This window comes from Silene latifolia, chromosome 7, assembly GCF_048544455.1.
Source record: "Silene latifolia isolate original U9 population chromosome 7, ASM4854445v1, whole genome shotgun sequence".
Classification (NCBI taxonomy): domain Eukaryota; kingdom Viridiplantae; phylum Streptophyta; class Magnoliopsida; order Caryophyllales; family Caryophyllaceae; genus Silene; species Silene latifolia.
In genome coordinates this window covers 84,054,363-84,066,227 of record NC_133532.1, presented here as the reverse complement: position 1 = coordinate 84,066,227, position 11,865 = coordinate 84,054,363, and the positions used below count along the sequence as shown (strand labels likewise).

Sequence of the window (11,865 nt, the reverse complement as noted above, 5' to 3'; positions counted from 1 at the left end):
TAAAATAATTCTCTCACTTCTCTCTAAAACAAAAACTTAAAAACCTAATTTTCTTTGCTTCCGCCGCTGCCTCTTTCCCACCCCCCACCCACTTTCTGCTACCGCTCCACCGAAGATGGGCTCATAGCCCATCTTCGGCGACCGATCGTCTCATCTTCTGATCACTTTTCCAATATCTGATTCCGCTCGTCCCTAGGTCCGTTTGCTGCTCACCAGATGTTCCTTTCTCTGATGGTGTTTTGTGGTTATCGGATCAGTGTTTTGTGGTATGAGAGGCTGGTAAACCGCATTGAAACTAAATTTTAGTATGATAAATATTCAACAATATATGAATCTTATCAAATTTAATTAGTGATAAAAAAATTCATTCTTTCTTTTTCTTCAAGAAATTCTTATGTTTAACGTATAAAAATGTAAAGTTGTATGAAAGAAATCAGAAATTAAAGTGGGGTAAATAATAAAACATTCCGCTCTGAATTAGAGTGATTATTAACGGAGTTATAAAACTTAGAATGAAAAATGGGTAAATTGGTGGTTGGTAGCGGTAACAAAAGGTAGAACTAGAGCTGGCCACTGGCCGGGTTAGAGTGGTTGACCCGGGGCGGGCCGAGCTCACTCCACCGAGCCTTTGACCGGCCTGTGAATAGGGAGGGTCGGGCCACTGACCCGAACCCGGACCTGTGGCGGGCTGGACAAGCGAGCCTCACATAATTAATTTTTTTTTTCTAAAATGGCAGCCCACGGGCGGGCGGGTTGGAGATATGGAGCCCGAACCCGACCTGTGAAGGGGGCAGGCCGGTTCATAAGTGGCCCGAGAGGCGGGTTGACCCGTTCATTTGGCCAGCTTTGGGTGGAACACGAAGACCAAGAAAGAACTATTAACCCCACATGGAGTAATGTATTACTCCTTCCAAATTTTGTCCCTCTCCCAAATGAAAGTGGATAGTGCAAGTGGGTCGGAAATGGATACCCCCATTTACCGTCCCACTTTAATTTTGTGAGAGGACCATTATCCGTCTATAGATATAGAAATGACTGTCTATAATGAGACGGACAGTCCGAATTATATGATGTTCCTTATTGACTTTTCACGGTTTTTCGGTCACATAATGATCACATTTATTTGAACTTATAAATGATTATTTTTTCCTTGAAAATATATTTTTATGAAACATCTTTTTGTAGAAATCCTAAATAAATTTATATCTCATCGTAATGTTGCATAATTTTCTAAATATTTAGGGCAATTGTCCATAAAAAAGTCCAGCTATAAAATCATGTAATTACGGAGCAAATACATAAGACTACATGGGGCATTATTTTTTTCCAATAAAGACATTACCATTCATTTTCTTATTTCCACAACTTGAAGTAAAAATGGAAGCACGCGTAATACAATTGGTACGAAAAGTGAAGGTATTGAAGGGATGCAAAGACAGTGAGTGGTCTACAAAATGTCAAATGTTCTAAAATTTCATCCCTGTGATACATAGCTCTTTTAAGGCTCTTTGTAAGTTTGTATGTCTTTTGCGGACCAATTTTCAGCATTTGACTACTTATTCCTCCGGTAAATTTTACTCAAGAAAGACTTTAACACTGACTGCACAGATTCGCTGGGAATTGTTTCAATGCGGTTCATCAGCTTCTCATATACCTCAATCTCATATTCAGCAAAGACTCCCTACAATGCCAAATCGACGCAAAGATAAAAAATCAAATTGAGGCTCACGCATAATATACACTGCGACCAAGAAAATAGAACATGATACCTGAAGATTGAGATCGTTGTAAAGGGACTTGACTATGTCAACATTCGTAGAATCTTCCTTCCCGTAGTTGTCCTGTAAAGTGAGAATCTTAATAATATTAGTCAGTCAGAATTTATATAATCAATATCTTTGTTAGGCCGTTTAAGATGGAGAGAGACATCACCAAGGTGTCACTCACTAGTCAAAAACCCTCTCAACTATGGTTATTATTTCCAACTCATGCTTCAAAGTAGAGACTATGGCGTAATAAGGTGGTCTAATGTGCACATCTTATGTATGTGTTGAAAACCAAACGAAAAATCAGAAGGTGGTGCTTTGGGGAAAGAAACAAAAAAATCTGCTTATGTATCCCTTGTAAAAACCTTTTTTTTTTTCTTGGAAAGTGAAATAATTACCAGAGAAGGGTGAATAAGGATTAAAAAAATTAAACTAATAATAGTTTGTTCTAATAATACCAACAAGGGCCAGAATATTACACACAGCAGTTTCTTCTGTTCCTCGTTGCAAAGTTCCATAGCTTTCACAACTAACCAAGAACACTTAAAGTCTCGGATGTCTGATCCAATCTGAGAATCTTGCATGAAGTAATAAACCTTTAGTTTGTTTGAGTTAGTTATTATTGCCATCGATCAATCATCACATACTCTCACCTTGCCAACTTTTTCAGGATCACCAAAGCAGTCTAAGTAATCATCCTGCAAATTTAGAAAAGCATTGAAATACCCGTCTTTTAAAATTTTTTGCAAGAAACAACACTATCACCTTTCGGACTCTAATAACGTAACAATGAGCACAAATGACTTTACGAATGGGTAACGATAACAATTAGTATGAATGACGTAATAATTAATGGACGTGATTAACACTAATTACGATGTTAATAACGACATACTAATTATCCTCTATATACTAAGAGAATAAGTCTATCCACAATTTTCCCTCCAAAATACACCAATGCTTTAATAAGGATGGATGTTATAAATTTCTACAACTTAATAAGGAGAGAGAAGAGAATTCGAGTTATATTTCTTAAAAAAAATAAGAAACAAAACAGTATTAGTGGTCATGGAACACACCTTTAGCTGTTCTTTTAATTTGGCACTCAACCAGTTATAAATAAAGAAATGTACTAAAAATAAGTTTTGTTGATAAAAAATATCAGAATAAATAAAAACTTTTTCTTTTTGTCGCCCGTAAATTACTAATGACGCCCGAGTAAAAGACGAAAATACCCTCATACATTAATCAACCTGATATTCAACATGCGAGCGTACAACACCCATCTTCCTCTTCTCCCACCACTCTTTTAAGTAGTATGAATTGATCGTTCACTCCCCTTACTAACAAATTGCATCCACCAATTTACAACCACCACCACCATTAAATAAGTTACTCAACTTAATTTTAAATTTTTTTAAAATAATTTAGTTGAATCATTGTAATTGTTAATTAGATTTGTCTAGGATCAATGAAATAGGATAATTAAATATGAAAATTATGGAAAATTGGTTGGATTAATGCCAAAGTAATCAAATTCTCAGAAATTAGTCGAGTTATTAGCGTTTCGTAGCGGGGTGCTGTAGCTAGTTCGCGCGTACAAGAAGGTGGGCAGTGGGTGTTTGTGCGAGATACCGACCAGATCGTGGATGGTTCGTGCAGCCTACACGACCAGGCGGCGGGATTGCTCGTTTAGCCCACACGACATGTCCATGGAGGCGACGTGTCGTTGGCGCGAACTTGACCGTGGAAGTGTCGTGTTGGGTGTACGACAAGGTGTCCGTGGCTTCTGTGTGACTTCTTGCTTGCACGAAGAGTTGTATCACCCTTACCACCATCGATTCGTCGGAGTTATAAAAGCGAGAATTGTACATTTGTACACGGACATGAGAGTATCATCACTAATACTTTTAACAACATTTTGAGATCTGATCTATTGTGTTCTTGTTGTGTGGCTGAATCTTTTGGGTTGTTAGTTGTTGCATATGTAATTATCAATGTTCATGTATCAAAGTAAAAAATTACTTTAGTTTTTACTATTATTTTTGTTTTAATAATTACCTATTTAAATTTTGAGCGCGTCTTTATCACTTATATCGTGCATAAAATTAAGAGAGAAGATAAAAATAGCGAAGACTAGAATCGAAAATTTTATGTTACAAATTGGGTATTAGGAGTAAAATTAGAAAGTCAAAGGATGAGATAAATAAGGGTAGAATTGGAAAGTCAATGCCAAATTCGGACGACACTAAGTAAAACACTGGCGACAAAAAGCAGCCCCCTAAATAAATTACAAATGTTAAAAATTCTAAAAATATAAATTAAAGTTTGAAATAGAGAAACATAAAAAAATTCGTAAATATTCGAATTAAATTAATTTTTTTGGTCTTGAAACGTAGGTGTTGATTAAAATAATCAATCGATTAAATAAACGAATTAAAATTGTTAACTTCTCTCCTTTCTATGTTTTAATCTTATATATTACTCCCTCCTATCAAGACCAAAGGTAACACTTACTATAAACGGACATCCAAACTAAAGGTAACATTCCTTATTTGGCCCACAATATTACCAAGTTGTCTTTATACTTATTTGATATTTACACAAAATGCCATTACACACCCCACCTATCAACCTACAACTAAACCCACAATTACATGGCCCACCTATTTTTTCCCCCTTTACCCTTACTTTTTCCACATTTTCTTAAATACTCCATTTTTTCCTATGTTACCTTTGGTCTGGGTCGGAGGGAGTACTAATAACATGTTCTAACGTTGAACACAAAAATGATGATATATTGGGCTTCATTTTTTTCCTCAATTACATATTCCCATGTTAAAAAAGTAATGCAATTGCATGGGATCTAAACTAGTTACAATATTAATAACATAGTGAAATAATAAATAATAAACTAATAATAAAACAATAATGATTATTGATTAACATTATAATAATGAGTAATCATATAATGATATAATACTAATAATAATATACTATAGTATAATAAGACGGTTTTAGTAGGCGTTAAGGATGAACATTTAGATGCTTTCGATGTGTATTAGAAGCAGGTTTTTGAATGATATTTATTATATTTATGGAGATTATAACGAAAAATCAATTCACTCAGTAATCGGGTCTTTGTAATAAGCATGAAAATGGTGATATTGGTGGCTAATTAAGCAAAGTCAAGCATGCTCAAGTCAACCAAAGTCGAGTCGAACCCGAAGCCTAAGGCAGTCAGGTATCTAGTCAAGTACTCAAGTTTACAATTCATCCCTATTATCGAATCAAGCCAAGTGGTGAAGTTTTGAAATCCAACTTCTATAGATAAATTGAAGCCTCGTTTGCCAGAGTTTAAAAGGGCATATCTCGAATTCAAGAGCTCCACTTGATGCAAAGCCAATTATAGGTGAACACTTTTGTTCTTAACTTACCAATGACGTCACATGCCTCATTCGGATAAGAGATGAGGGAGATGTAGCTCTCGCAAATTGCTGGACCCGATAAGAGAGGAGGGAGAAATGGCTCTCGCAAATTGGTCGGTCCAGTTACGTGCACCGTGCTCATCTTAAGCGCACGGTGCACATTAAGTTTTTTTCTCCTAGTGTTTTGGCTTAATTTTCCACTTTCTCTTTCCATATCCTCATTTCACCCTTTGATACAAATAGGACTCTTAATCACTAAGCTTGTAGATCAAATTATCTTATGTCATATTGTTGAAAGCAAAAACTTTTTAAAATCTAATTTTGTTGTTAGCATTTGAATGGGAATGCTAATTTTTCCATCACTTGGTGTAATCTTTCACTCTTACTAATCTTTCCTTTGTAAGACAATTCTCAATTCTCCAACTTTCAAGTTTCATCATTATGAAATCTCTTGTTATCACTGTAATGATAGGCGTTATTTAGCAATAATTCTTCCATTAATGAATCAAACTTCTGACGCGCCGGGACCTTTTAGAAAACTGAATGTCTCACCAAACTATTATTTAGTTCTTATTTATATGACTGCAGAACGTTAGTCGATAGCCTTCCAATCAATGGTCTAACAGAAACAAGCTTTTCTTAATCACAAGGACTGAATAAAGTATAAGGAAAATCACCCTGGTAAAAGAAAGAATACCTGTACTTGGAAGTAGATGCCCATGTCAAGAAGGATGTCCTTCACATTAGTATAATCATCAAGCTTCTGACCTAACATCAGCAAAGCACATGAAAGCTGCAGAGATTGTAAACGATATCATCAGTAAAAAAATTTGATATTGCATTCGGATTTCGGATAAAAACAATAAAATACCGAGACATGTCTTAAAATATGAACTCCCAATTTGGACGATCAAGATAGTTATGCCCATTCTTCTAGTGGAAGGGAAAAAAATGAACAAAAACCAGGTGAAAGTTAAATATTAGGAGCACACAAACTCACCTTAATACAGTTCACTAATCATATACCAGTCTTCACCGACGTCTATCTAAAGTAGAGCTTTCAACCACAATGACTGATAGAAGTTTAGGTTGAGGAGTGAATTGCATAATTACAAGAATACAGAACTTACAATATATAGGTTCGTAGAAAGAAGAGGAGTCCTAGGGTTCTAGCTAAACTAGCCTCCAAGTAACATTTTAGAAAAATATTAAAAAATCCATAAGAGATAGCAAATTGTTTACGAAAGATATTTGGCATACATAATACAGAGTAGCTACTAATTATTTCAAATATGCCCCCACAAGACAGACGACCGTTGAGAGAGTTCAATCTTGAAGAATTATTCCAAAAACGAGACGTATGTTAAATGAATTTTTACTTCTAAGGGCTCGTTTGGGATGGGGGTAATTATTACCGAAGTAATAGAGACTAAAACACGAAGAAATGGGAGGAGATTGGTGGTTAGTAGTGGTTGTTGAGGGTGGAAAGAGGAGGTGAGGGAGGAATTATTACCTCTGTATGGAGGTAAACATTCCTTGAGGGGGGAGGTGGGTACCTATTACTCCCTTTTTTTTGTGTTGACCAGATCCCCTACCGACAGCTCCTCTACCGACAGTTGGGGAAATCTCTTTCGGGGTACTGAAGGCAATTGAATTGGTTGACTCCTCCCAAGTTTGGCTTTTTCATTCGCAAGAGTCAGGAAAACCCCACTTCTTTAAGAGATGAGAGCCTTACCACTCACACCGGCCACCTTTGGTACTATTACTCCCTTAATAGAGGGACTATTACACTATCTTCCCTCATTTCTATCTCCAACCACCCACACTTACCTCCATTTTTTTAAGTTCATTTAGGCTTCATTACCCAAGTATTAATTACCTCCATCCAAAGCAAGCCCTAAGATAAGATAATGGGGCGGAGAAAATAAAATAGGAAAAATAAGGCTAGGTCTCGAAAACAAATTAATTTGGCAATTAAGAATCAATTTTCGTCTTGGTAGGCTTGAGAACGGAGAAAACAAAGGAGTTTCAAGGGTGTGTTATGTGTTTGTTTCATAAGGTGAAGGATAGAAGGACGAATTCAAATTTCAAGATGTTGGGGAGATGAATGAGAGAAAAATTGGAGGCTTGGGACGACAAAGTTAAAAATGGCCCTTCGATTCGACAGCTAAGTTTATAAGGGGTGGCGGGCGGTAAAGTATAAAGGGTAGCCAAGTGGGCGACAAGATTATAAGTAGCAATAAAATATATGGCCACATTAGAGGCAGAGAGATAGGAGTTAACTGTTGACTGTTTGATAATTTGAGGATAGTTTGATGCAATTTTTAGGGTGGCCAAACAAAGGTAGGTTCAAGCCGAGCAGATCAGAGTGCGTTGATACCATGATAGAATTATAGTTTGGGAAAAATCGCAACAACAATGATGGATTTTTTTAAAGGTTTGTGGTATGAATTGGTTGGAGCCTTGAGGAGAGGTTGGTTGCCATGATCAACACATGTATGCCATCGAAATTACAAGAGGGGTGTTGTTAGTTTAGTTTAGTTTAGAGGCTGTTTTTTTCCGAGAGGCCTCACAGTGAGTAAAATTTTTAAGGGGTGGCCACGTGAGCGGCTAAAGGGGTGGCTGTATGAGTGGCCATGATGGAATGATTGCTTGATCGTTTGACGATACTTTGATGCAGTTCTCAGGGTAGTATAAGAGGGGTAGTTTCAGGTCGAAATAGAATTTTAGGCTGAGCAGTGAATTACATAATTACATATGAACACGAAACTTACACTATATAGATTTTAGAAAGAAGAGAAGTAACATTCTAGAAGAATATTACAAAAGATGTACTCTCTCCATCCCAATCATTTGTTTACCTTCGATTAAAATAGCCCTCACAACAAGTAAAAAATAAGTAAACAAATGACTGAGATGGAAAGAGTTCAAGATGGCAATGCAAATTAATCACAAAGGATAGATAATATATGCATAATATGTTACTCCTTCCGTCCCACTCATTTGTTTACCAGAATATTATTTATTTCCAATACTGAATAGACCAAGACTGAACAAAGCACTTGACTTATTCAACATGAGTGTCACTCCATTAGTCTATGCACCGCTCCCTCTTACCCATATCAAGAAAATTTCATGTCACTTAAGTACCTAACTGGTGCGGGATGCAAACAGAGACAACAAATAAAAAAGATCCAAACACATGAAATCGCCACAATTTTGGAATATAGAAGTCAGCCACAGCATTAATAATGATGCCAATGTTATATGTCTTGTTTACATATATTTACGTAGGATTCACAATTGCTTTTCTAATTAGTATAATTAAGTTGGAGATATAATCTAACTCACTGGGAGATAAAATGTTCCATAGGCTGTCTTGAACCGACTGATACGTTGCTGCCTGCAATCAGATAAACAAATATTAATTACAGAGTAGTAAAAACTATGGTGCTGAAATGTTTTTCCGTACAAGTGTAACAAAGATGTTGTATTACAAGTAAAAAAGTAAAAGATCTATAGTCAGGAAGCAAGTTTCAGTGGCACAAAAACCAACCAACTAGCTAAGAAATTCAAAGAAAAACTTGTTGTGCATGCATTTTACAGATGGAAAGCGCCGAGGACAAATATATGTGCCCACGCCCTAATTAGCTGAGAGTACTAGAGAAATGTTAAACAATGACATTCATGAGTTAACATTCACAGTAATGTTAGTTCAGTCTATTGCAGGTGGCAAATAGTTGAATGTTGATTACTTCATCAAAGTACACCCTGCCAAAATGGCAAGGAAAAATGAGAGTAATGAACATATGCAATATAATGTTTGCCCCTTGAGTCTCAAACTTGATTTTACCTCATTCCAGGTAAAGCTAGCTGGCCACCAAACTAATTAAAAAAAATGCCTATTGCCAGTATGTCCCTACATAGGATTGTCAACTGTAATAGTTCATCAACATGGCTGTAGGTAATTGATAAATTTATTAAAAAAATGTGTTATTTATATAACAACGATTGAAGTCAATTAATACAATTTATAAGATATTATCAAGGCCATATAGATGAAAGAACAGATTGTGAAGGCAGTGTCTATATCACACTGCACTCACTAATCAAATCTGCCACATTTAAAAATTGAACAGCAAGTCAAATCTCATCAAAAAGTCAGTAGAGAAGAATTCTTACATCTCATAGCTTTCAGAAGGAAAAACGCACAAAAATGTTAGCTTCTTCCATATACAATGAACTAAACATAACGGTTCATATGATGCCAGTATTTATACCACAATTCAGTAATCGATACAAATTCGAATATTCACAAGGGCTCTTAGTGACAGATCATTATCATCGAATCATGCCGGCAATTAGATTATGCATCCAGAAACCTTTGACATTTCCCCATTTGAAAAGCAACTTACTGCTCTAATGTGAATTTCGACAAATCCTTCGCCCCCTCAACTGTCGTCAACAAATCAAGCATCTCTCCAGAGGTTGTTTGAAACTCAACCTGAATTAAGAAGGTTAATAATGCAATAGGGGGGGGGGGGGGCAGATGAAATAGTAATCCTAGAGTATGCAAAAACCAAAAAAAAAAAAAACAATGGAGAGATGTTCACCTCGTTGAACAAATCAAGGAGATCAGCATAGTACGGCTGGTTTCTGAAGTGATTCCTGAGAATCCTGTTGATATGATTCCAAAGAAGAATAACATCATTGATAGCAATCATGCCAACCTGGAAAAAAATATGAGTGGTTTCAAACAACGGATAAACGAAACCTATAGCGCAAAAATGTAGGGAATAAACGTACATTTGGCAGTCTAAACCAACAAGTTCGGCCACGCCGCACTACAGAATTATCCAAAACATCATCCAACATAAGAGCACAGGCAACAAACTGTGGGCATAAAAGTAACAATTTAGGGAATGATAACGACATAAAGTTATTTAAGCTAATACTCCGTATCTATTATAATACAAGTATTCAAAGGATACCCATTGAATGCACCAGCCAAGAACAGAAGCAAGAAAGAAATGGGTTTCAGAAAGCTCCTCTTCCTGTTTCAGCAATCTGAAGGTCTCAACTACAGACAGCCCCCTACTCAGCTTGCCTGCCCAATTAAATTACACTTGGTTTATACTCTAATCCCTTTGACTCGATCATTTGTTTTAACTTTTTTTATTATTTTTTGTTACAGGTATTTTAATCAAAAGTAAGCAATGGTTGGTTGAGACGGGGAGTAAGTACTAGTACTAGTCAATAAAAAGTTTACATGTTTAAATTGGGTTACGAGAGTAAATAGAAAGTATACATACCTCCAGGAACATTATAATCAAGCATCTGAGGGAAAAACAAGTAAAAAAGTGAGAAAGGTGAAAAGGAATGCTAATGTTTAGCGGAGTAAACAAAAGGAAAGATGGAAAAATGAGACCTGTTGAAGCCAATGGCTTGAGACGGGGCAGTATTCAAAGGCAGGATCTTGTAGAACCTCCGACTTGAGTTGTTCATACACTTTCAAAAATCTTTCCCTTATTTCTTCTTCTCTCCTTTTTCCCTCCATCCTTCTCCTTCCCTGCTGCCAAACTCAATTTCAACATCTACTGTATACCAACTCGAGAAATTCTACCGAGTATATTCTACAGAGTTTATCGGATTTTTCTATCCTATATGCGGCCATAGGATAAGCAATTACAGATTTACAGCTACTCTCTATAGAACCGCTATAGGACGGATCCATTAAAAATATTGGCCGAATAAAAAAAAAAAAAAAAAAAAAAAAGATAAATATCGTATATGCTAAATCCCGCAGGTTTCTTTGCTAAATCCTACCCATTTTATCTTAATTTTTCATATTTACCCTTTGGTTAAAACACAGAATTAAAAAGACTACTAAAAAATTAAAAAGACTTCTCTCTTTTAACCTAATCAAACATTCAAACCCTTCATCGTTCGACTATTATGGATCGTAATTCACACATATCAAACGTAATTTCGTCGTGTTATCAATAATTTTATTAAGAACCGTCTTTTAGTTGATTTAGTTGATATTTTTTTATTTAAAAAAGGGTTTTTTAATAATTAGGATTTGGATTAAGTTTGGTTGTTAAAGGGTGGTTGTGGGGACATCGGGCTGAAGTAGGGTGGTCGGAGAAGTCGGCGTCGAGTGCTAGTGTATGCGTCGTTAAGAGGCGCTGGCTGTAGGTTTTAAGCGTCGATTGTAAGTTCGCTTTGGGGAGGGGGTTGTCGAAGTCGGTACGGGATGTGCAGGAGTGTTAGGCGCGGTTAAGCGGGTGTGGAGGGTTGGTCGGCGCGTGGATGGTGGTGGGACAGGTGGTCGGCGGCGTGGGGGAGGGGTGGGGGAAGAAATGTCGGGGGTTGGGTTTGTGGGTGGGTACTGTGTAATTTTCATTTTTTTTTGCTATTTTTTGGTTTTTGTTAGTTTTTTTCTTTATGTCAGTCAGTGTTCACTGTTAGTTTATTTTCCTTGCTTTTTTTTCAGTTTTCTTTTTTTTTTCAGTAGGCTAGAGGGTTGTTTGTTGATTTGGTCAATTGTGGGTATTGATTGGTCTGTGACCCTTGTCCACCAACGAGAATTGGTTAGGTTGGGAACCGGGTACCCAATGGTTGGACCTATTGCTAACCTAGGTTGAGACCGAAAGGGAGAACCATGGGAA

The 11,865-nt window shown here is 36.6% G+C and overlaps 1 protein-coding gene across 2 annotated transcripts; it reads right to left on the bottom strand.

Annotated features, from left to right (window-relative positions):
• Positions 1-1,446: 1,446 nt before the first annotated feature.
• On the bottom strand, positions 1,447-10,915 carry LOC141592338 (farnesyl pyrophosphate synthase 1-like). Of its 2 annotated transcripts, XM_074412955.1 has the most exons (12): positions 10,623-10,915; positions 10,507-10,531; positions 10,186-10,301; positions 10,001-10,087; positions 9,808-9,924; positions 9,610-9,698; positions 8,546-8,597; positions 5,892-5,987; positions 2,420-2,464; positions 2,246-2,335; positions 1,770-1,841; positions 1,447-1,681 (listed from the first exon to the last, which is right to left on the bottom strand). In XM_074412955.1, exons 1-12 carry the CDS (start codon positions 10,749-10,751, stop codon positions 1,553-1,555), a joined length of 1,047 nt encoding a protein of 348 aa, XP_074269056.1. In that variant the 5' UTR covers positions 10,752-10,915; the 3' UTR covers positions 1,447-1,552. The 2 variants fall into 2 exon arrangements, with proteins under 2 accessions (XP_074269056.1, XP_074269058.1); XM_074412957.1 differs by lacking the exons at positions 2,246-2,335; positions 2,420-2,464 and having other exon boundaries at positions 10,623-10,871.
• Positions 10,916-11,865: the final 950 nt, after the last annotated feature.